This window comes from Rhipicephalus microplus, chromosome X (genome assembly GCF_043290135.1).
Source record: "Rhipicephalus microplus isolate Deutch F79 chromosome X, USDA_Rmic, whole genome shotgun sequence".
Classification (NCBI taxonomy): domain Eukaryota; kingdom Metazoa; phylum Arthropoda; class Arachnida; order Ixodida; family Ixodidae; genus Rhipicephalus; species Rhipicephalus microplus.
This window is the reverse complement of record NC_134710.1, coordinates 69,162,080-69,187,371: the sequence shown is the minus strand read 5'-3', so window position 1 is coordinate 69,187,371 and position 25,292 is coordinate 69,162,080. Positions and strand designations below refer to the sequence as shown.

The window sequence follows — 25,292 nt, the reverse complement described above, 5'->3', positions numbered from 1 at the left end:
CCACTTGAAGTTGTAAAAGACTACGTTTACTTAAGACAGGTAATAACCGCGGAGCCAAAGCACGAGATTGAAGTAACTAGACGAATAAGAATGGGGTGGAGCACATTTGGCAAGCACTCTCAAATTATAACAGGTAGATTGCCACTATCCCTCAAGAGAAAGGTATATAACAGCTGTATCTTGCCGGTACTTAGCTACGGAGCAGAAACCTGGAGACTTACAAAGAGGGTTCAGCTTAAATTGAGGACGACGCAGCAAGCAATGGAAAGAAAAATGGTAGGTGTAACCTTAAGAGACAAGAAGAGAGCAGAGTGGATTAGGGAACAAACGGGGGTTAAGGATATCATAGCTGAAATCAAGAAGAGGAAATGTACATGGGCCGGGCATGTAGCGCGTAGACAAGATAATCGCTGGTCATTAAGGGTAAGTAACTGGATTCCTGGAGAACGCAAGTGGGTTAGGGGGAGACAGAAGGCTAGGCGGGCAGATGAGATTAAGAAGTTTGGGGGTATAAAGTGGCAGCAGCAAGCACAGGACAGAGTTGACTAATGGAACATGGGAGAGGCCTTTGTCCTGCAGTGGATGTAGTCTGGCTAATGATCATGATAATGAACATCCAAAAACCACAACATGACTATGAGAGACGCCATAGTAGGGTGCTCCGAAAATTTTGCCATTTTGCTTCTTTAACATGGACCTACATCAAAGCACATGGGCCTCAAGCATTTTCGCCTATGTTGAAAATACGACAGGGATTCAATCCCGCTACCTGCGGGTCAGCAATAGAGCACCATAACCACTGGACCACCCTGGCGGGTAGTAAAAAGACAGTTTTGGTAAAGTCAGTATGCGCTCCTTTTTTTCGTCCAGCTGTAAGGAAGCAAGTTCAACTGTATGAGACATATTGCTGAAAATCTGACAGCATGGCAAAGTGATTCCGTTCTCGTTGCCTACTCCTTGCTTTTCAGTGGAACCTTTCACTTGCAGACGTGGTTAGTGGATATGAAAGGTGTGAACGACAATGCAACAACCCAAATTTGCATGTGACAACTCTAGCAAATTTGGTTAACATAAGGAGCATATAATGTGACCTGCAATGTGCAGGATAATCTTTGAGTCAATTGAAAAAGATAATCAACAGTATTCGGCTATGTAATGTGTCTGTTTGTGGCGAGAGACATTGCTTGCACAAACTTTCTTTCATTCCTTGAAAAAAATTATGGTTACTATGTTATATTACTCGTAACTTTGCATGATAACACGCCCACCCATGTTTCTACATTCTGTGCATTTCTTGTCGTGTGTCATGTTGCTAGTTGCAGAAATTGCTTGGTGTGCCCTTCTAGTCATGTCACTGTAAAGAAACAAACAGATGAAGCAAATAAATATATATAATTTGCCGTATATTTTTTCAACTTTATGTTTCTTATTCTTGCGCTGTTTGTCACAGTGCTGAACAATAAAGCTTGTGCTCACTACAGCTGCCCACACTGCATTTCTCATTTTACTGCACTGCTTTAGGTTTATGACCACCATCTTTTTATTTATGAGCCCAAGTTACATGATTAGTATTTTAGTAGGCCTTTCTAAGGCTGTGATTAGCCTGCACATTTGCCTGTGTTGCACCTTCGTCACTAGACAACACTTCGGAGTGCCTTAGACGCTAGGGCATAATAAAGATATATATTGTACACTCGCATACCAGCCGAGTTAGGTGTATAAATCGAATATTCTATTGCGTGCGTGCGTGCATGTGTGTGTGTTTAGATGTTAGCAGAACATGCGAAGGTTAAATAGAAATGTTATTCTTTGGGTTGAGTATATCTTAGCACACATGCGAAGAATCACACTGTAATATGCTTGAACGTGGCCTATCAGACCTTGGAATTGTGTCTGGCTATTTCCATTAAAACGAACTTCTCCCTATTGAAAATTATCGTGGTGATAGACTCTGGCGAGATCTGTTCTGGCGGGTACAAGTATGACCACCACTTGAGCATTTATCCCATCGCCGAGCCAATTTAAAACACTCATGGCCGAGATTCCTGCCCAAAATCTCACAGAATGTTAAGCCTTGAGAAACACCACGACACGGTTTTCTGTATACAGACTTTATACATTGTAAAAGCGCCCAGCAATGATATTGTGATAGCAGTAGCGCTTAGTTTCTAAGTCATGTCAGTGTGAAGTGACGAAAAAAAAAATAAGTTGAGTAAGTCCTGGGGGGCGGAGACTGAAAAAAAATTAAGCAGCACATTTATCTTATCCCAGATTGAAAACTACTATTTCTGAATAAATGCTACAAGTTTTGCACTGAAATTTTTTCTCTAGTCTCTATTTAAAAGTTCACTAAGCAATCTTTGTTAATTGTCGACCTTGGCATATCTGAAAAAATATTTTTACATGCTCTGTATGGCTGAGAACAATACTAAGCTAACTAGAGATGCGTAGTGCTCATGAATTATTTGTTTATTACTTGGTGCTTTTTAGCTGAAAGACCCTGTACAGAATACGAGATTTGTGTAAAAACCCTTACGAGCCTTGATAGGGAGTCTGTACAAGCACTTCATGAGTTGGGTTGTAAAAAAGATTTGTTCTGTGCCCTTCTGAGGCCAAAACATTCTATAACCTTTGCTCTAGATTTCCAAAATACCCAGAGTTCTGTGCAGAAGTTCAACTGTGGGGACTTGAAGTAGCTCTGGTTGTGTGCATTGTGGTTGTGAACTTCAGACAGGAGCTACTGTTCCAGCACGGCCAGAGTAGTATACATTGTATGCACATAACATGTATTCAGTACAGTTGGAGCTTTCTTGCTGCCAAGTGCTCGCACAACTTTGCATTTTATGCGTAAGGGGGGGGGGGAGGGGTAGATCGCAGGTGCACTTTCCCCTTTATGTGGAACGGGTCCAAAGGGGTCAAACTTTTTAACATCCACGATTACTGGGTCAACTTATCCTACAAACATACTACAATGCATGAATGAACCCTATAGAAGTCAATTTCAATTTTCTATCACTATGTTGATTTTCTCTCTATGCCTTCTTCAATACAATGCCATCTTAGAGTCGGAGAAAATGGAAAAGCAACACCGTTGCTCGAGCATATATAATTTGATGCCACAAGAAGATGGTTACTTGCTACGTGTTAAGGCTGCTACGATATTGTCTGTTACAGGAACTGGAAGAGAGCGGTGAGCTTGAAGCTGCTTTAAATCTGTGACTTCCTACTGTGTCTTGGTCTTTCACATGAATAAATTCCATTTGTGCTACCTGGCCAGTGAATTTTCTCATTTTCTTGTGACTATGTTCTGTGACCGTGAAACCTGTATGTTCTGTGGATGTCTGTGCAATCAAAATTAAGTGATGTCACGTTATGACTCTCATTTAAAGGGACACTAAAGAAAACTACTAAGTCAACGTTGGTTGTTGAAATACCAGTCCAGAAATCCTGTAGTGTTACTTTTGTGCCAAGGAAGGGCTTGTTTTGAAATAAAATCGCGTTTTAGTGGCCCGCATCGGGTTAGCGCACTTCAAATTACCCGCCTCAAGAAGCGGACAGACTCACGTCACTGCCGTGCACAACGTTTTCCAGATTTATTGCACAGTCGCCAACACTAGTGGACAAAACTACCGTAAAGCAGTGCGAGCCACAGCAGCAACAACAGCCATTGGTCAATTTGCTGCCATTGGCTCCGAGATGGCAGACATTTTTTGGTTCAATTGTGCCCCGCTAGATGGCACGACCTGTCCAGTATAATCATGAGAAAAATTGAATTTTGAACTACTCGCCGCATTCCCAATAGTAATGTCCAGCAGCTATTTTTTCATTGAATCAAACAGAAACACACAAGCAGCATTTTATTGCGTCTCTTGATGCACGCAAAGTTCTTTGTTTAGTGCAGCTAGATCGATTAGTAGTGATTAATTATAGGCGGTTCGTCTGACATCATCGGTATCATTTTGAGAATGTCTTACTGTGGCACATGTAGTCTTGTGCATTTACCTTAACTTCTCGGTAAGTAGGGCACTGCTGTTGATAATATTGTCATTTTATATGTTGCCATACATTGAGCATTCACTCTGACACGAATTGTTATTTGACTTTAGTGTCCCTCTAAATGGAACCTCAAGATACCATGAAAATGTGTTCTATTTAACAGGAGTTCTGTTTACTGAGAGATCAGTTAGGCTGCAAAATGCAAGTACGAAAGCAATCGTAATAGAGGCAGCTGTTCTGTTTAAGAGATGCCTATTTATTGAGAGTCTGCTGGTAGTTCTGCAGGTGTCATGATGACAGTAGGCCTCGTCACTTTGCCTCTTTAATTGAGTTGAAGGAAACATTGAGGAGAATGTCAGGCACAGTGGTGTTACGGATTTTTTCTGCGTTGAGTCGCAAGTCGTCAGAAATTGTGGAGCTCACTCGGACTCGCAGAAAGTTCCCCGAGCCGAACTCACTCGGACTCGTGTTCACGAAACTTTTCTTAAACCGGACTCACTCGGACTCAAATTCGCCAAAATATTACTCACCTGGACTGGTGGCTCGATCTGAGTCTGAGCGAGTCGACCCACGAGTCTGGAAGTCTAAAATTAGCTTTTTCACTCAGGGCATCAATTTTCTTTAACACCAATATCTCACGTAATTGGTGCTATTTTTGGCGCCTTTGATATGGTACCTTCGAATATGAGTCATAAATGGTTCAAACCAGCGAGGACACTTTTATAAGAGGAGATGACAACATAATATATTTACCAATAACTTCCCCAAAAGAGTTGGTGAAGGGGGAGTACAAGGCATCCCCCAATCTAATTGATGCCTCTAAATAATAAATATTGAAATGGTGTATGAATCATACTGTTTTGGCATACTTGCAAGTATAAACGTGAATCCAGGTAAGGCTCATGGTAATGCTGAAGATGAGTGGATAGAACCATAAGTCTGCAAATGTAATTAAGTGGAACTGACTCCCTCAATAAATAAAATATGCCTTGTGCTTTGGGCTCACTTGGACTCAGACTCACCGAAAATTTTCTGTGCCGGACTCGCTAAAAATTTCTTTAAACAGACCCATGGCTTGATCAGAGTCTGAGTGAGTCGACTCATAATCGAGTTCACCGATCTATGGTTGGAGTTGTCGAAGCCCTTTCTTTTTATAATGATAAAAAGCTGAGTTAGTTGGCAAGGACTCTGCATAAAAGGCAATGTGTGCAAATACAAACTCTTTTCTTTTGTCTATTTTCTTCTGTTTGCCTTTGCACACCTTACCTTTTCAGTGATGAACAGGTACTTTTATTTTTACTACCCTACTTCTGGATTTCAATAGTTAAATCGATTTGTCATGGTGCAAGCACTTGGAATTGCATATAGTTATTTTCCAGCCCACTTAAGATTGCTACTACCATGCATTCTAATAAGCTGAAATGCAGCCAAGACTGGCTTGTCATTCAAATAGTCCAAATTAGGCTAGGATGGTCTTCCAGCATGGTGTCATACTACTGTACAGTGCCCTTCAAGGTGGGTTTCCAACCTTGGGAAGAATAACAGCAAAATCATTTCAATTACTTAGTGCACCTGTGGTACCAGTGCTGGTGTAAAAAATTAAGGGTCATGGTGTAACGTTGCTATCTTTTATTCTTGCAAGATGCTGCCATACTTCATAGCTGCTCTTGGTCACTGAATAGATGCAAGAAATACAATTTGGATGGTGACTGATGAAACAAATTCAATTCAGCCCCTTCTTCTGAACATTTCCTCATGCTACAAAACCAGGCAACAAAGTTGATACATAAACAATGGATGTGCCAGAAGTACGGTTGTAATGTTTTTCTTGATGTAGGTCAACTTTCCCTGGTATCTGATAAGCCCTATACATGGAGCTGCGTGCATATGTGCATGCTTTCCACAATTACCATGCCTCTTTGCAATAATAAGATGCACCATTTTTGTTCAGCAGAGGAAAGGGTGGTGTGCATTGCTTGAAAGAATTTTTTTTGTGCATACTTTTCAATTTTGGTTTTTAGTATGCATGAATGTCCCATGGTACTTAAATTATTAGGTCCTGTGGCTTGGGTGCCAAAATGCTTTTACACATTTTGAGAACCAGATCCTCTTTCAGAATCAAGGGCAAGGCAATACATAGCATATTTGATCCTAACTTTATGGGAATTCTCTTTGAAACTCATCTTAAGCATTGTGGCAATACACTTATTTAATACCTATTTCACATGCTGAGGAAGGAATGGGAGAAAAATAGTATCGCTTGCAGTAGGGAGAAAAAAAAATTTATGGGGCATTTTACAAAGTGATCTTGAAATCTTGGTCATCCAGTATGCTGAACGTTGTGGTTGGAAAGTGGTTTCAGGCGATAATATAATAATATCTGGGGTTTTAGGTCCCAAAACCAAGGTATGATTATGAGAGATGCTGTAGTGGAGGGCTTCAAAAATTTTGACCATCTCGTGTTCTTTAACGTGCACTGAATTTGCACAGTACACAGGCCTCTACCATTTCTCCTCCATCGAAATGTGAACGCTGCGGCCGGGATGAAACCTGCGACTTTTGGGTCAGTAGCAGAGCACCCTTACCACTGCTCCACCGCAGCGGACTGGTTTCAGGCGATGCTCATCCAAGAGACAAAAGGGTCGTTGTGCAATTTTGTGTGACATGATAGTAGGCCCGCCTTATAGCAATTAACTGTCATTGGCAACTATTTGTCCTTCTTGAAAAGATGTTACAATGATAGATTTTGTGAAAACAATTCAGCTGAGACGATTTTCGATGCAGCAAAAGCTCAGGCAAGTTTATGGTGCTCTTCATGTAGCTGAGACTGGAATGATGCGAATAATTCAATAGGATGAAACATGCCGTGTGGTTGTTTGGGTTAACTATGATAAGTCTATGGCTCCCTCAGAACACAGTGACTAATTTATGTTTATAATAATAGAGGTCCATCAAAATCTGTGACATCGCAGGGAGTTGGTGCAGAAACTTCAAGGTAGCGTAACCACGCACATTTTCTCACTTGCGAAGTCTTCTCATGACTAAGGTAATACAGCCACAGCCTAGTAGGGGTTTTGCTTTTTAGAACTTGAAAATCTGACTTGATACTAATAGTCCAGAGTTTTTTTTCTGGAACAATAGGGTTGTGCTGCTTGCAGACACACTCTTTCCTGCAACCAGCTACATCTAACTGTTGTCTGGTGTAGTGCAAAGAAAAGACATCCACACTAGGCTGAGTAGCACCATTTGCATCACACCCTTATTCCTTTTGAAAATTTCCTCCTTTTCCATCTTCTGACACGGCAGTGCAGACACCACACTTTGTTGGAGGTTTTTTTTATTTGTATGATTGCATCACAGAGAGCGAGGCCCTCCGATATGCCTCAAAGTTATTGACTGATGTTGGAATCGTACATATTTCACTGAAGGGACTTAGTTCCGATGCTTTCAAAACTCATGTTTCATCCTACTAGCCAAAGCCATTCTCTTAACGGCAATATTTTATTACTGTACTATAGCCCAGCCCGAGCAAAATGGTTTGTTCAGTGAAAAATGCTTCACCAGCCTTTAATAGCTCCAGTACTGAGAGAGCTGGCGTATAGCATATCCTCACGCAACCATTTTGAGAATGGCTTCTAATGAGCTTGAGGGAATTTCTTTACACAACACCACTCATCGCTTCTTGTAGCTCATCTTGTAGCCTTATAAAACTAACAGGCCTACCAGGAGGATTGGCTTTAGAGTAGTTTAAAAAGGAAATGCATGAAAAAAGAAAAAAAAAAATCGCAGGGTCCCTTGTGTATTGCGGAAGGTGAAAGCTATCTTTCTCTTCTCAGTTTGTGTGTAAGGGAGCAGGGAACATGAGCTGTGGTGTCGCATGCTACTGCCAAGCGCAATCTTCATTTTCGTTTCTTGAGGTCGTGGACTCTGCTGTTCCATTTGCTGCCCAAAAGAGGGCGCTACAACAGCATCATGCTGTGTTACGTCAGATGTCACACCAGAATTTGTGCTGCCATGATCAAGTTGCAAGTTCTTGTGATCTGTGACATCATGGAGACATCATATGTATGACGTCATCGCAGATGATTTTTTGTGTCGTTCATCCACAATGCCACAGTACGTTCGCCACCGCTGGTCAAATTTCCCGACTTATGAGGCATTCAAGGCTTTCGCCTTGGTAAATAAATCAATACTAAACACTATATCCGAAAAAAGAATGAAGCCTGGTGTAAATAAATATATAAATTTTAACCCAAGCAGTGGTAAATAAAAGATTGTGATCAAATTTCAGGCGGGGCACCCCCTTAAAATGGCCATTTTTCGCTCTTTAAGCCATGGCAAAAAAAAAACATTTCGGGGTGGGGGGCACGTGCTCGGTGCGCCACTCCCTGGCTATGCTTCTGGCAACTGATGATAGCCACATACTCGTCCCAACACCTAAAGAACAAAAATATTTTGTACGGTGTTATACCAGTTGAATATTTTATTTTTATTGCAACTTGCATGGTACTAGCTTTTTTTTTTATTTAAGGGGACAGGGCGAGTAAAAATATTGAAAAAAAAACATTTTTTTCCTTTTTGTGTTATTTGAAATCTGCATCCTTTTCTGAACCAGAATTAGTCGTTTGTCTCAGTACAATTTTTTTTTCTCTAGAAATGACATAATTCAAAGCTCGAGCGGCAGCCTGCCATGCCCCCACTCTTCAAGCAAGGGATTCCTTGCAGTTCAAGCATCATACCCATATGAAGAAGTTACAGTTTGCAAGCTGGAGTGCATTTGGCACATGCTGCGAAAACGAAAGAAGGCAGAGACATCAAGCTTTCTGTAAAAAAATCTATATCTGGCCGGGGGCATCTTAGTGGTGCATCTCTGGCACGCACCAAAACTATTATGATTGGGTCATTGAAATAAATAGAGCCAGCTTGGAGGACATGTGAAAAGCTGTCCGATTAATATTTTTACATGACATCAAAGGATACCAATCAATCCCACAGCCTTTGTTCGAAGGACGCCGAAACTTTGTGTAAATTCAACAAAGCCCAGTTGAATGGTAAATCATTCATTTATAAAGAACAACTTCCAGCATCTGATATTGAGACTGTTAAGCCAAGTTATCTGAAACTAGTTCATGCAAAATTACTCGCTAAGTGCCTCCATGGGAAAACTCAAAACCATAGCGAGCCCTCCAAAAAAACATTTTTTGGGGGCACCAAACACTGTAAATATACACTCTTGATGCTGTGTTCACTTTTAATGATGGCAGTACAGCCCATGTGAATGCACTGAACTATTATGAAATTTCACCAGGGCACTGCTGGGTCTACACACGCTTGAACTGCTTCGACAATACTGTGCCAACATGACTGCATAGCAGGCTACAAATGAGGCTCACCAAGCAAGACGTTACAACATAAAAAAAATGATACTGATGATGAGTATCTGGCTGGTGCCTATTGAAAAAATTTGTCAATTTGCTGCTATCTCATTGTACTTTTGAAGTAATACAGATTTTCAACTTTAAATGCGAACATGCTTTTTATGTACTTATATCCCTTTTTCTCAGCAACCGCAGCATCTAGAATTTCGGCCAGTATTTAGATAACGAAATAGGGAATATGCTTGAGCAGAATTATTGTTGTGCAAGGAAGTGCGCTTCTGAAACACGAAATTTAATAGCTACTTTCGAGTAATAATTAAGTACCTGAAGTAAAATAGTTCACAAAAAATGAGCATTACAATTTTCAGGACTAAATCTGCTTCATGAGAAGAGAAATGGCTCATGATCACAATGATAGTAAAATAATAACTGTAGCTCTTATGGCTATAAAGAAGAAAGGTCCATAAACTTTGTCTATAATACATGGCTATATGGCTTACTTTGTTCTCTTGACCTTACGACTTTATCTGTTGCGTTATCAATTTTACTTGTTGACTGCGTTTTGGTTTGCATGTGATGTATGTCGTATGAATGCATTTTGATTGCCCTCAGGCACACTCAAGGTTTGTGCCAGGACAATGTGTATAGTTGTTGGGCTAACTTTTTATGCCACTAAATGTTTATGGTTTTGAGCCATTAATGGCTAATATTGCTCTACATTAACTATAGAATGCAAATAACTATCAAGAAAGTGCATATAAGACATTTAATGGACAATAAAAATTGTACTGCAAGGATGATTAGAATCCTCAGCCCATAATAATTGCTTGCTTTAGGTTCGCGAAAATCATGCAGGCAATATAAAGTTTTGAAAGAGATACTTGCACTCTTCACATTTTTAGGAATACTTGGGCAATATTTCATCTTGATCTGCTATCAGAAGTAATAAAAACATGTCTAAATTCAAGATGTAACCCAAACGTGGATCTTGAAAAAAAAAAAAAACGCATTTGAAAGGTATAAGTAAAAGCTCGCGTATGTGGCAAAGATATGTTTTTAAAATAATTTTTCTATCATGAGAGCTTGGCAATCATTGTTATTTTGAGCGTGTGGCTTTAGTGAACTCCTTATGCAAAATGCAATGGCAAGCAGCCAGGTGACAATTTTCAGGGGACTCAAAACAAGAAGCTTTTTTTAGTTCTTAGAAGCCACCTTGTGCTCTTTAAAAGTCATTTTAACCTACTTCTAGCTTAATTACAATATTCATTTTTTTATAGTGAAAAAAACGAAATTTGTGAAAGCAAATAAAAAATATATATACAACTTTGGAAAAAAAGCTTCCGTTTTTTTTACTCCTCTCCCCTTAAGTCGCCCCGCTTCGGTGGTCTAGTGGCTAAGGTACTCGGATGCACCGGATTCGGATACTCGGATGCACCAGTACTCGGATTCGATCCCGCGACCCGCAGGTCGCGGGATCGAATCCCGGCTGCGGCGGCTGCATTTCCGATGCAGGCGGCAATGCTGTAGGCCCGTGTGCTCAGATTTGGGTGCACGTTAAAAAACCCCAGGTGGTCAAAATTTCCGGAGCCCTCCACTACAGCGTCCCTCATAATCATATGGTGGTTTTGGGATGTTAAACCCCACATATCAATCAAATCAATCCTCTTAAGCTACAGTATTGTAGATTTTAGTCGGTTGTCCTTTCCCCCTTTTTCTTGTGTAAAACAAGGACAACTCACTTTATTTATTATTTCAAGGTTCAACTATAAAATGCGTCCACACCTGTCACTGGCATAGCCAGGGGGGGGGGGGGGGGGCTTAATGCTTCCCCCTTTAACTTTCTGCCATTTAATTTTGCATGTGTATATATGCACGAATTCATTCAAACTCACTAACCGGTAACGCTATACACATCAAAGAGCAAGTAAACAGTATTTACAGGATTTAAACAAACACTGGAAGAGTTGTGTTCTCAGAAGTGGTATGAGCCGTTGAGGGCACTAGGATTGTACACGGGCACCACAATTACTCACTGGGGGAGGGGGGATTAACCATACATTATGTATGGTTAACCCTATCTCCCACCTAAAGGAATTTTTTTTCTTGGCTATGCTACCACCTGTACACACCCATCGTCACTTATGATAAAAATATCTATATCGTACCAAACCTCTATTCTGCTGTTCTGCACTAAACAGCACAAGTGGCACCAACGAATACGTGACACGAAAGATTCATATTTAAGACACACACACAAGAAAAAAACATCACGTCTAATGATGAAGCTAGGTTAATAAAAACATCTTTGTGGGTTTAAGAAGCACTTTATCATTGTGCAATGGCTTGACATACCCACAATTGGCACAAATGGTATAAGAATGACGGCACAAATAGGAGAACTTAGATTACATTTTTTAATTCTTTCAGAACAGTATGGCTGTACAAGTCAAAGAGCAAGTAAACAGTATTTACAGGAGTTAAAGTAACACTGGAAGAGTTCGTGTTCCCGGAAGTGGTGCAAGCTGTGGGGCCGTACAGGGGCATCACATTTCCTCACTGTTACAAAGGGGTTCCCAAAAGCACCTCCTAAAAACACCACCTGTACATTACAAGGGGCAAAAGTGGGAACAAAATGGAACGTTGATCTGCGGACGGCACAAGTGAAATTGTCAGCATGTTTGCTTCAGGAGGCATGTGCATGATTGGTCTCATCTGGCACTGCAGGTGGTTCAGGATTACTTGGTAGCACAGGCTCTCCGTTTTCCAGAGAGACGTGAGCATGGCACAGGGGGCACTTGTCTCGAATGTACAGCCACTTGCGAAGACATGTTCGATGGAAGAAATGCTGGCACCTTGTTATGCAAGCTGATCGCATCTCAGAGTAGCAGATGGAGCAGACATCGTTGTGCAGCAAAAGCTGCTCTGGTGTTGCCTCAGGAAGGGACTCTATCTTTCGTACAGCCTCACGACGCAGAAGGAAGCTCTTCCAGCCAGCCTGCATGCGCTGCCATACATTGAAGTAGCAGTGGACAAGCAGGATGGATGCATTAGCCCAATTCCACTTGCCTGTTGTGGACTCCCAGAAGCCCATTCCTACAACAAATAGGGCTACCAAGAACTCTAAAATTTTCGTCACTGCTCGAGCCATATAAATGACATCATCCAATGCCTCCCACGGTTCTGTCTGCCATGCATCATACACAAACAGACCATAGATGACTAGTAGACCCACTACCTGTAAAGAGGTGAGGATGCAAGAGGAAAGCACAATCATCATCCAAAAATCGATGGGAAAGAGAGTAGACAGTCGCCAAGTAATATGTAATGGGAAAGCAACAAGAAAGGCGCACATGCCCAAGCTTCGAAGATGTCGTCCAACTTGCCGACTTTGTGACGCGCTCAGAGCCAACACCACTGGCTCTGTAATCTCCAGCACTGACTGCAGCATAGATGACATGACAATGAACAAAATTATGAGCAGTACAGCCACTCGACTGGGCATCTTGATTTCCGTTAAGCCAGTCTGTAGGGCCAGCAAGAGCATGGTGATACCCTCTGTCCAGCCACTGTGCATTGGATTGTCATTCATGAAAGTGAAGCTCCCATGCAGGAATGCCTTGGTTCCTGAGAGTGTGAGATATGCCAAATAAGAGACTGTCACTGAGGAGGCGACCAAAGTCACAGGACTGGAACAGACATTGCTAGCTGAGCTTAGAGCTAGCAGATACCATGGGCTCTCCCAAGTGGAATAACTTTCAGCCAACTTTACACAGAACTCAATCAGCCAAAAGACAAGAAAATGGGTTGGCACAAACAGCTTGTTCCAAAACAGTGTCATCAGACCAATCCAACCGAAGCGCATGGTCAGAAGCAGTGTGTCCAGGTAAGTGTCTTTTAAGAAGCTGATCAATGATGGTACCTGACTATACAGATAACATGCCACACTGACACACATCAGTGCATTGCCAAAATTATGGAGGACTTCAAGCGACTCTGGCGGAAAGTCCAGGACACGAGCCATTACAGGAAGTGTGTAACAGGACAAGATGGGAAGCATGGGCCGTGAACGGCTTTCCAGGAGAGCGAATACCATGCAGGCCAGCACAATGTGGGCCAGAAAGGCAGTCACTTGCCTTCTGGCAAAACTTTCATCAACATCCAAATGTCGCGACAGACTTGTCTCCATCTGGATGTAGTACTTTGACAGGAGGTGAGAGCTGAGCAGCAGCAGCGCGCTCACAAAGTTGGTGTAGAGAGAGCGCACCCGTGGAATGGGCAGCAACAGCAAGAGGAACCCGTGGACAAGAACTGAAACGAAATTTTAAAATACTCGGGTAAGTTAGCGTCGCTATCAGGAAACCAAGTTCAAGTAATTACCTAGGTTTGTCAGCACTGCGTTCAGCACTCCAGGAAGTGCCATGGACTGCGGCACCGACTTATTTCGGTCATGCTGCCACCAGTAGTCAATAATAAACAAGCCCGGCACACGCATGATTATGCCAACGGCTGCTTCCACTTGGGCTCTAGAAGGCCTCATCCCGAAACCTGCGAATACCGAAGCACGCACAATATGTTAACTTACTGTGCACCATCGCGAGTGGCCCCACGAGTCCATGTGGGATCTACACATCGTGGATAATACTGCTTAGAGCCCCAGTTATTTCGAAAAAAAAAAGTAAAACAAGCACATCATTAAAAATGACTAATCACCTATCACGCAAGTTACATGCGACACGCATTTCGTAAGCTGTCGTTCTTCAGCGCAGTAGTATATGCGAACTCACGATCGAATATGTCATCTGTGATCAACGAAGTGTCAGCTGTTATATTCAACAGACGATAAAGCGCGTGAGCACTTCTTAACGCACCTGCCTGTGCAGTGTTAAAGCACTGTCACGCTTTCAAAAAGGAACAATACATACTGCCGTTTCATTCCTCCGTTCTGTACGCACCAGATTCAGCTCGCCAGGGCAGAAGTCATGGAGTACCAGGTACTCGAACGGCAAGTACGCAGAACTTTGAACTGCCGTATCACGTCTCTGTTGACCACCGGCCACAATATTCCAGCAAACGCTACATGTTCACACGCACACCTCGCGTCGCTGACCCACCAAGATGGTAAACACAGAGCGAGCACCCCGCAGCGGCGGTGCATCAAACTACACCATTGCAAATAATGATAAATCAAATTCGTCCACGTGTCGATCGATGTTGCGGTGTTGCTCCTGTCCTGTGGCCTTAAGATCGCGAACGTCGCGCCATTCACTCCGAATGAAATGGAGCGATGTGTAGCTGCGAGTTCTTTTGCAGCAAGTGCTTAATTCTTTATTGCCTGGGTAAACCATGATTGTGATACGCGCCATTCACTCCGAATGATATGGATCGATGTGTAGCTGCGAGTTCTTTTGCAACAAGTTCCTAATTCCTTATTGCCTGGGTAAATCATGCTAGTGATTCCGCGAGCACCGATCTGTTTCAACGTACCGGTGTACTAGAACAAGGGGAGTGCCCGGACCGAGCTCCGAAAAGTGAAGCCCAAAGAGAGTCAATCCGCTTGTGACGCTGCAATCGATAGTGTGTAATGTGTCATCGTTATAAAAATTGCGCGCAGTTTCTCCATGTGGTCGAGGGTTAGTATGCTCGCTTCCTACTCAAAAGACCCAGGTTCGAATCCCACTTGAGAACAACATTTTTTTTTAATTTTCATTTGCAAAGGTGTTTTGGTTGACTTTTATTTTTTTTTAATCTAGCTTCAGTTGCTACATAATGCTACAAAAAATCCCACGAAGTATGAAGTAAAAAAAAAAAAACATGACAGCGAGCTCATTAGGGAACCTTCATGTCCGGAGACGGGCGCACATGAAGGCTCCCTAGAACGCATTTATTTTTAGCGCTACCACACGAGATTCAACAAAAACTTAAAAGCATGGCTTCCGAGATTTTAGCGAATAAAAGAGACTGTGTGCTGTCACTCGCCAGCGGTCCTCGTCCACTGGCTCGATTAAAAAAAAAAAAAAAAAGCTGAAAGTAAACGATCTTCGGTCAGCAGGAAATTGCGAAGGTTTGAATACTGGTAAAGCAGCGATGGTCTGTCCGAGTTTTCAGTGTTCCTTCTGACACAAAAGACGAAAGTCACTTCACCGCTTGAGGCACTATATACACAAATGTGTACACCACTTGATTTTGTTGTGTGTGTGTCAACTAGGGTCTGCCTGTTCAGTACAGTCACTGCGTGAAAGAGTGGCATTTGCAAGGTGCCCACTATGCCATAAATTATAATTTCTCTGAACTGTTGAAGCACCCACTACGCCATTATTCATCATTCTGTGGAAGCAGTTGCAAGAAATTAAGTGTACTTTGTTGATGCAGTGGCTGATGACAAAAGAATTTTGACCGAGCCCTTTGTGATGAGTTGGAAGTGTTCAACAACCCACTCGTTATGTAATTCCTATGCTTTGAAACCTAGTTACAGAATTTCAATTGTGCGAAGCCTGGTTGTTATTTTACACTTATACCACCCTATATCACACATGTTAAGACGACTGTATAGGGTTTTTTTGCAATGGAGTTTCAAGCACAGGCTGTTGTATAATACTGAGTTGGCAAGTCATGGACCCAGGTTCAATCCCCAGTATTTAGTTTTTTTTTTCTTATTTCGAGTGACAGCAGTTACGGACACTGGCGGTGGTGGCGGACAACTACCGTGCCAGAAAAGTCTTTTGTTGAGATCTTCTTCCAGCTTTTGATGCAAAAATTTATACGCAGAGTCTTGAGGATTGATATGTACTAATGAACGACTTTTCACTGCACTTGACAGTCCAGTCTTTCGTTGCTCTGAATGACACAGCATCCAATAGAACTGCTTCACAGTTCTGCCTGTCGAGATTGAGCACATTCCGATCAAGATGTTTTGCTGCCACATGCATTTTTTATAGTCCTTCACGAAATCAGCAAATGAAAACTACAGGAATGCCCTATTTTTAGACTCTCTGCTTCATAAAGCATTACAGGAAGCTCGGCAGTGAACATGCTAGCTATAGCATTAATTAGCATCGAGTTTGACGCCTCACGGTAGTTTCCACTTACAGCAAAACCTATGTGCATCCCAGTTCCATAGCAGTGAGTCAATGAGTAGTACTGTTTTGTATAGTACAAAGCACATGGTTGGGTCTGTAGAGTACATATCATGTCACAGCAATACATAGACAAGAAATATGGTTGATTGATAGATATGTGGGGTTTAACGTCCCAAAACCACTATATGATTATGAGACGCATAGACAAGAAATATGGGGTCAAGTAGCTTTTACACAGCATAGAAAGCTACTTATTCAGACAATACAACACAATTGTTTTAAAGAGACAATAAAGGGTTAAACGGTTTTTTGCATGATAGTAAAGTACAGTTTCATAATCCAGAAAACACCACTCTTACCGCGACACAACGCTTGGCAAGCGAGAAAATGTGTGAAAAGAAAATGCAGGTGGAGATGCTATACCTCAAGATACCCACACCAAACATCGTGAAATAAAATTTTGAAGGTATCTACCGTGTCCTACATAGCTTCTGATCGACAAAATTGAAGGACATCATCATCTGCGGGTGCCATAGACCCTAGCATACCAAGTTTCAAAAAATTTCATCGAGCCAATGACGAGAAGATACGAAAAATACATTAAAAATTTTTAACACCAGATGTGGAGATTTTAGCACGAAATTTAAAAATGGAACTTCAACCTCCATTTTCTCTGCTAATGAACTTATGCTAGTGAAACTTATGGCATTGGAGTTCTCAGAGTGCAGTTGGTCAATCTAAACTAAGTCTTTCTCTTTAGTGCCCCTTTAAATGTAGACAACTATAGCAAAAATGACAAATATAGCCACACTGCTAGCCAAATGCTTAAAAATCATGTGAATTTATTTTCGAGGTTGAAGGTTCTGTTTCTTTTTCATATTCTATTTCTACATGTGGTCGCTTTCTTCTAGATTGTATTGCCACCACACTCTCTTTGTCTGCTGCTGCTTCTTCTTCAGAAGTGCACTCCTCTCCAAGGTCCTCCAAATCGGAGACATCACTTTCTTCCATATCATCAGCAGCAACATATTCAACTGCTCCCTGAAGATAAAGAAAGCATGACTTCTCAGCACTAATCAAACAAAGCAAAAATAATTTGTATGCAGATGATTTCAAAAAGTTATCACAATAGACGGTTTCAAGGTTGCAAGCGTTGTACCCTAAAAAACTTCTGGTCACCTAATTTACCAGCTCCTAATGTCGAAACTGAAAGCATGTTTTCAAGTTCTTTTCAAGGGTAAGGAAAGTCTCTCTTTCGTTTTTCACATAAAATAAACGTGCATTAAGTTAGAGGGAATCTCTTATAACTTTCATGTAGCTCAAAAGAACATTTCAATATATTTTGCCAAATAAGGGAAATAACTGTAGAAAATCAGCGGGCTATTTTCTAAAGCTCTTGTTGAACGGCATTCCGGTTTTAATCGAACCGCTGTTCCTCATACGATTCGTTTAGTACTCAACTTCTGCACCCATGGTTATCGCTCAATCATGTGAACTCCTGTAAAACAGAACATATTTTCCTGGTCCCTTCAGGTTACATATTACGGGAGTTTTGTGTACAACAATGCACTCTTTTCAACAAGTTCAAAGTTCACAACTTTTAAATATAAGTATGTTTTGAATTTACAGGGAACTATAACCATGGACTCTAAGCACCAAAAGTAGGGTAGACGCAACACATGCAGACATACCACTCCTGTTATGCATTGTCCAAAGATCACAATAGCCCCCCCCCCCCCCCCCCCACCAGTAAAAATTTAAAATCCTTGCACAACACCGAGCAAAAAGAAAAACTCAACCAAAAGGCTCTATTTTAATATGCAAGTGTTTTATGCCACACTACATAAAAATCTGTCCTGTATATGTAGACACTCAACCCAATATCTGCTATTCCCTTCTGAGGTGGCACTACAGTGTTTTCAGGCAGGTGCTCTGAAATGTTCCCTTTGCCGACTGCTGTCATTGGCAATGACAATGTGGCTAACCAAGAAAGCTGCTGCGTTGAGCACTGCAGAAAGCCAACCCCGATGTTGGTCAAATGTAACCCAATTGACCACAGTTCAAAAAGCTCAGCACATTCGATGGTACCGCCACATGTCAGTTTGGATGAATTACTGTGCAATGGTAGGGTGCCCATGGAACATACCCATCTCCAGCCACTTAGTAGTTATGGCTGTGTATGTTATGTCATACTCCCGAATTATATAGCCTGCCTCACAGAATATTCACTTAGCAGGCATCCACCTCCCAGAGCTTCTAGGAATAAAAGCTGACAGCACAATTATTTATCAGTAGTTTAAATAGGCAAAAGATCTGCATGGTGTTGATGGAAAAAAAAAAAAAGGTAGGAGATTGATCTAACCAGAGTGCATAAGTAAGAGGACACTAGAGAACTAGAATCCTGTTTGAAATAATGAAGACAGAAAAAATCAGAGCCAGGATGCTAAAGCACAACTGATGAACACTTGATTATAGAAACCTAGGCGACTACATAGCAACACAACCAAATCTCATTGTAACGAAGTAGTATAGGGGCCACAAATTAGTTCATTATAACAACAGATAAATATAGACTTTAACTAATCAGCAATTTGGCTTGCACAGAAATCCTAGATACACCACGCTTTACTCAGCCTCGTATCCACTATTAATGAGGTAATGCCCACTTGTCTCCCTACCTGCCTCCAAATGGTATTTCGAACTAAAGAGTTCAGCACCTGAGAAGGTTAAATTACAACTGAAAAAGGTAGCCTAACAAAATCAACCAATGTTTACATTTAATTTGCAATATTTAATTAATTAGCCATATCAGTGTTCATTGTAACAAGGTTCAACTGCAAGTATTGCAACCATCATCACATGTATAACCAAAATTTGTAATGCTGCCTGTTGTGGGCCTTTTTTAACATAACAGACAAAGGACAAGACATGGGTGCCCATTTCCAACTACTTTCGTGTTGGCATGTGTGTCACTTAGTCATCTTGTCTTTCATCTCTATCTACACTGTAGAACATATACCACGAATATGCAGAAGACGTAGCTCATGCTGGTCGCCTTCAACACCATTCTCCAATACTAGGCTATTTTATAGTACATACCGTATTTACTTGCGCAATGAACGCACTCGCATAATGAACGGTTTGTTTTGACACTTCGGTGGTAGCTTACTGCAATGTTGACTACTTGAAACAATGTTAATGGCGGCGTCACGGTCGATGTGCGAGGTTGATTTGAAGTCGGCAAAGTGTGTCATAGCGCGCGCTTCTGGGGGCCCCTTGAGATCACAGCAGATACCATCGTTGCGGTTGAACGATTGAAAAGAAAGCTGCTAAACGCTTTTATGAAGTGCGCGGGTGGCACAGGAACAGCTGGCAAAAGATAGCACCTTCAACCATTGAAGATGAATGAAGTGCAAAAAAGGAGATGTTTCCAAACAGTGTACGCATACATCAATTAAGAGTTTTAGTTTAGCGCGCCCAACGGCCTAGCGCACGCATCGCCCGAGACAAAGCACAGGTGTGCATGCGCTGTACGTAAGAGAGATGCGTGCGTTTGCGTAAGCGAGGGATGCGTACACTAGATCTCGGCTCTTATGTTGCACACGCTGCAGCCGTTAGGTACCTTAGTAGTGGCTCTCGCGAGATCTCCCCCTAGTGAGAGCACGAAAACCAAGATGGCCGCGACCAACAGCAGCACAAGCAGCAGTGTGGTCATGGCTGCGGGTAAATCCCGTGTGCATTTTACGATTGCCCTCGATTTGGAGCTCCTTGCTTGCGTAAGAATTTTATTTCAGTTCGTGGACCCCGTGCAATAGACAGTTATCGCTGTGAAAATAGAAGAGCTGACGGGGATGCTTTTCAACGCTCGGAATGTCTGCAGTCGGACGGAGCTGCTCGTGAAATCTTGGCTTGTCTCGTGTCTTGACTCATGTCAACTATATTTGGCTATTGTAGTTTATTGCTTAGTCACTAGGCAGCGCCAAGTAGCACTCCAAGACAAAAGTGTTGATGTTTAGGCCTAGTCCATGTGTCCGTTGTCGCGTACGTAACGCACTATCCATTGCGCACATACTGCCTTGCGTGCGCTAAACTGAAACTCTCTAATAGTGAAAAACTACTGAGCGACCTAACTTAAAAAAATTTTTTTTTTTGCATTACGGCATTTTTGCTCATCTCTAAAAAGTTTTCATAAAATTTGCCTCGCATAATAAACGCCCCCACAACTTTGCTTCGATTTCTTTTTAGAAAGAAAGTGCAGTCATTACACGAATAAATACGGTAAAAGGTTACTGATCAAAACTCAACAAGTGCCACCCTCAAAAATATCAGCCACCCTCAGAAATATCTTCAGGCCAGATACAGGTTCTCCCCGATTCTGAATTACCTGGACACTGTTTTACGCAATACCTTACTGCCTTATCACAAGAGGTCCCACAAGATGGCCTAAAATTTAAAATTATGGTTCTGTGTTTGATATCACTGCTGCACTCACGAACTGATATGAACCAGTAAATCACCTGTCGACAATTAAAGACTATAGTCTTTCTTAGGGACCTTCGACGCAAAAATTTTGGTCTGTCTGTACATTTGTCTGTTTGTCCACTCTTAACTGCATCGGGTACTTGAAACGGCCGACCCCATCCGCAGCGCCCACCAATGTTGCTCAAGGATCGGCGTTCATACTGTTATAATTGTCAGTTAAAAAAGAATCATTGTGGATGTCTGGGGCACCATAACAACACGTATATATTCTGCATGTGCGTCTTTTACTAGAAAAGGCATACATAAGTAATTTTAAGGACCGTGGTGCTTATCACGCTGCACTGACCATGCAACGCTTGCACGAAAAGGCAAGTGTTTGCAACGCTTTGCAACACGAGACGGTGGTGGCACCTACTCGTCACCTTGCGTTCTACACCTTATCACCTCTGAGACAGGCACGCACACCCGTCTCAAAGCCACGCGCTGCGTTTTCCAAAAAAACTGCCAGATGGCACTCATGTTTTACGTGTGACGTGACTTGATGCGTTCGTTCGCCTCCGCTGCACGCTCGAGGCACTCAATGCAGCGCCTCCAGAATACCATTCACCGATTTTCTTGCGCAGTACATCAAATAAATGTTTTGTTCACTCTCTCCACACGCAAGACTATCGTCTTTCGACGACATTTGCAGATTACATGCAGATACGGGCAAATTTTTTTTCAGTATTTCACTCGTACTATGTAGTGTTCTTCCCTAACAACGCCAGCAACCTTGAAGTCCTGGCCTTCATAAAACACACTCAAGCACTGTGTTATCTTATTACCATTATTACCTTCAGCATATGCAACAAGACTGTTTTCACCCACTCCTGTTGCATTCATATGAAAACCAAGAAGCCTACCCAATACAGGCTTTTGAAAACCAAGTGTTACATACGACAAACCCTACGCGACGCAACACAGAGGGCACACTGAAAGAGTCAGGCCAGCTCACTCACTGAATTTATGCAATGTTTACAAAATATGAGAGGAAAGTAAAATGTGACACATAACATTTTAATTATTGCTAGTTACATTATAGGGCAATAATTGATGTGACAATTAAAAATTGTGACTGAAGTAATTGTGACTGCATACTCTTTTATCCATAGTATAGAATGACTTTGGCTTCTTTAAAATTTAACAACACTGCACAACTGATACAACATGAAAACATCAACACAAGACAATGTGATCAGAGCCTCCAGTATACTAACCACATCCTGATCGTCTTCGTCCTCTTCTTCTTCATCAGACTCAACTTCACTTTCAACTTCCTCACTCTTAAGGGCATTGTCAAAGGCCTTCTGAGGGAAATTGTATATGTCCTTGTACTAAATGAAAAAAGAAGCAACACAGAAACAGATGTTATGATAACAAGTTTTCCACTAGCAGCTTCTGCAACGCACAATATGCAAGTTGCATATACATCTTAAACAGCCGAGAGTGTCACGAGACAGGCACAAGCACTGTAGGAGTGCCTCCGCCATTGTGCATCAAGAATGCGCAACACTGAACAATATGCACAGAGGTTGGGTGTCTGTACTTCCGCAAGATACTTACTGTGCCCTGCCGTAACCGGTCCAACAGCTCCTTTTCAATAGCTGTGTCTAGACGGGCAGCTACCAGTGCCTTTTCTTCTCTTCTCCGCTCACGACGTTCTATTTTGCGCTGCATTGGTACCAACTTTCGTCTGCATCAAAACAGGTATGAAATTTATTGAAAAGTTATATTAACTCTACCAAGATCAATTTTCAGCACATTTGTTGTCTAATTTAAACTAGTCATTGGGGTAAAATTCAATTTCCTTGCTTACCTTATCTATTTTGCCTACATTAATGAAAACCAAAGACAACTTTTACTGCTGAATAAACCACCAAGAACTGGTGTGCTTATGCATTGTCATTGAAGGTTAAGCAATTATGTGCCATGGGACAGAAGTGCAATCTAATTGCAAAGAAAATGGAAGCCAAGAGGCTTTTCACTGAACATGAATGCAAGTGTTACGTTGCAAAAAAGCAAAGGTGCACCTCTGCGCACAAAAAAAAAGCAAGCAGATCCAATGCACATGCTAGAACCTTTGTGAACTGCACATAGATAACTTGTGGACTCATTTCATAAGCATGTGCACCCCAATGTAATCACAAACATTCAAAACTTAATTGAAATCTTTTACAAAGCTTCACTTCACATCATTTCCAACAAGTGCATTTAATTTGCTAAATTTTTGAGCTAATTTTTTTATATATCCAGCTAACATGTACCATTCTATCTAAATACACAGAACATTTAAGTTTCACATTTTTGGTTGCAAAGATGCACATCAATCAACGCATGCAATATGGCGTAACTCCTGAACGATGCGCTACCACCGTGATGTTCCTCTCAGTCATCATTCTTATTGTGTGTTATAAAACTGAACATGTATTACCAACATGCCTAGGCATACACTCTTTCTGAAGAATGAGTCATGTTCAAATAAAAACAAAAGTGCCCAAACTGGAAGTTTTCAACTTAAGTGCAATGCACATGACTGTGGCTTCAGGTGCTTAGATGTATCTGGGCAGCGATAACCAATGTTCCTACAATTTCATAGTTGTAGCGTACCATCGTGAAATCAGTTATGTTATTGCTTCCAAGGGCAGTTCAACACTGGCCGTGGAAACAACCACACCCCTGAACGCCATGCAGACTACACAATGCTGTCACCAGAATTGAAGAACATGAGCAGTGTACAGGGAGGAGGCACAACAGTGTGTTTTACATTAATGTTTTGTTCATTACTCTTTTAAATTCACCGACATCCTTTCATCACCTTGCTTTCAGAGAGACCTCCATCATGCATTTTCTGTTCTTCCAAATTTCAAAACATTTATCACAGTCATCTACTACGGTATTTACCAGGACAGTTACAATAATTACCTCAAAAGTAACAAAATAGCCGCTAGAAGATACTCCTGAGCTTTACTGTCACCAGGTACATGTTTAAGAGCCTGACCATACTTAAAATGGGCACCCTATTAGTACCAGTGTTGTAATACAACCTTCCTAGTGCAATAAATATTTCTGAGATCAGCTATCAAAATGCTATGCTCAAGCTACATACACCGATGTTCATCCATTAACCCAACATAGTTGATATGTTGTGGTTATATTAAATAGTACACGTGAGTACGTAGAGAAACTTGGTGCACGCGACTTACTGTCGAGACAAGCGCAGCTTGCGCATGCGTATGATGTACTGAGTGATCTTCAACAAACGCTGCTTGCATTTCTGGCGCACAAATCTCGGCCAGTAGACCAAATGTTGGTTGATTTGCTCCAGTGCTTTCTCAAAGTTCTTAGACAGCTTCACTTTCTCCCACAGCCGGTCAGGAAAGGCAGCCCTTTCGATGGTCTTCATGTACAAGTAACAGACACCGTCTTCCTCCTTGATGGTTGCGTAGACAGAATTGGCTAGAGGACATGACGAGCGATTGCAGAGGCCCGTTAAGTTGAAATCGTTCCGGCAGAATTGCTGGCCCTTGGTGCTGCAAAGGCGCACAAACAGCAATCAGCAAGCTCACATGCGACGCGGCACAAACCTAGGTTCGTATAACGAAAAAAGAAAGCAGCTTACTTGACTTTAAAGGAGCAGAAACTTCCTTTGATGATGCTCCATATAACCTTGAACAACAATAATACGTTAATAACAGTTCCACGCGGGCTAAACGTTAGCGCAAGTCAGTTTCAGCACCACTGATAATTCACTACGTTCATGACTTACCATCACTTATGTACCACCGAGTGCCTAAAGCGCCGGCCAACATACAAAGGCTCATAGAAAGCGCGTTTTCAAAGGCTCGTAGAAAGCGCGTTAGGTACAATATACCAGCTGCATTACATAACAGGCAGTAAATGACAAGTTAAACATGCCCTCGTGGAGTACCCACGTAATTATAACCCAAGTTGACAATTGCAGCACAACAACACATAGACGACTAAACGGCGACAAGTCACTCTTACTCATAAATGTTGAACCGTGCGACAAAAAACACACCTTTATGACAAAGGATGATCGGCTATTTGGTTACAGCAAAACACAGTCGCGCGTGCAGTCAACGTGAAGGCCCACACATGTAAATGTAGCGCGCGTAATCAACTAAAGACAACTTATGAGATAGAAGCATAACACACTTACATCGTCGTTTTGCATGGTTTTAAGTAAACCTAAAGGTGCTACTCTCCAACATTTGGTTTCAACAAACGATGCAGTTGAACTACCACAGCTCCTCGTGCTAACACGGAGCCCAGAGAAAGTCTATCGGCAACAGGCCTTACG

At 41.8% G+C, this 25,292-nt stretch overlaps 3 protein-coding genes across 5 annotated transcripts in view; 1 reads left to right on the top strand and 2 right to left on the bottom strand.

Annotated features, from left to right (window-relative positions):
- LOC119183234 (glutaredoxin 3) overlaps positions 1 to 8,927 on the top strand; it is a 58,334-nt gene extending 49,407 nt beyond the window's left edge. Inside the window, exon 10 of one of the 2 annotated variants that reach the window (XM_075877083.1) lies at positions 8,651 to 8,927. In XM_075877083.1, the coding sequence (XP_075733198.1) occupies positions 8,651 to 8,656 (6 nt within the window). In that variant the 3' untranslated portion in view covers positions 8,657 to 8,927. Of the gene's footprint in view, positions 1 to 3,174; positions 3,273 to 8,650 lie in introns of those variants that run through there. The other variant, XM_075877079.1, reaches the window with a different exon arrangement.
- A 2,838-nt stretch (positions 8,928 to 11,765) lies between these two features.
- On the bottom strand, positions 11,766 to 14,806 carry LOC119179078 (RING finger protein 145). Of its 2 annotated transcripts, none has more exons than XM_037430155.2 (3): positions 14,297 to 14,806; positions 13,752 to 13,919; positions 11,766 to 13,682 (listed from the first exon to the last, which is right to left on the bottom strand). In XM_037430155.2, exons 2-3 carry the CDS (start codon positions 13,909 to 13,911, stop codon positions 12,058 to 12,060), a joined length of 1,785 nt encoding a protein of 594 aa, XP_037286052.1. In that variant the 5' UTR covers positions 13,912 to 13,919; positions 14,297 to 14,806; the 3' UTR covers positions 11,766 to 12,057. The 2 variants fall into 2 exon arrangements, with proteins under 2 accessions (XP_037286052.1, XP_037286051.1); XM_037430154.2 differs by having other exon boundaries at positions 14,327 to 14,805.
- Positions 14,807 to 17,272: 2,466 nt separating this feature from the next.
- LOC119179643 (protein MAK16 homolog) lies at positions 17,273 to 25,289 on the bottom strand. Its single transcript, XM_037430762.2, has 6 exons — positions 25,152 to 25,289; positions 24,591 to 24,637; positions 24,175 to 24,501; positions 22,535 to 22,664; positions 22,189 to 22,305; positions 17,273 to 17,491 (listed from the first exon to the last, which is right to left on the bottom strand). The coding sequence occupies exons 1-6, from the start codon at positions 25,164 to 25,166 to the stop codon at positions 17,276 to 17,278; spliced, it is 852 nt and encodes a 283-aa protein (XP_037286659.1). The 5' UTR covers positions 25,167 to 25,289; the 3' UTR covers positions 17,273 to 17,275.
- Between the last annotated feature and the right edge of the window lie 3 nt (positions 25,290 to 25,292).

What these genes read in the sequence shown, in the direction of transcription:
- LOC119179078 (XM_037430155.2), bottom strand. Translation starts at nt 13,911, where the DNA reads ATGAGGCCTTCTAGAGCCCAAGTGGAAGCAGCCGTTGGCATAATCATG. An exon ending in CGCAGTGCTGACAAACCTAG is followed by an intron (nt 13,683 to 13,751) that starts GTAATTACTTGA and finishes ATTTCGTTTCAG; the next exon opens with TTCTTGTCCACGGGTTCCTC.
- LOC119179643 (XM_037430762.2), bottom strand. An exon ending in TTCTGCTCCTTTAAAGTCAA is followed by an intron (nt 24,502 to 24,590) that starts GTAAGCTGCTTT and finishes GCGCCTTTGCAG; the next exon opens with CACCAAGGGCCAGCAATTCT. An exon ending in ACCGGTTACGGCAGGGCACA is followed by an intron (nt 22,306 to 22,534) that starts GTAAGTATCTTG and finishes TTTTTCATTTAG; the next exon opens with TACAAGGACATATACAATTT.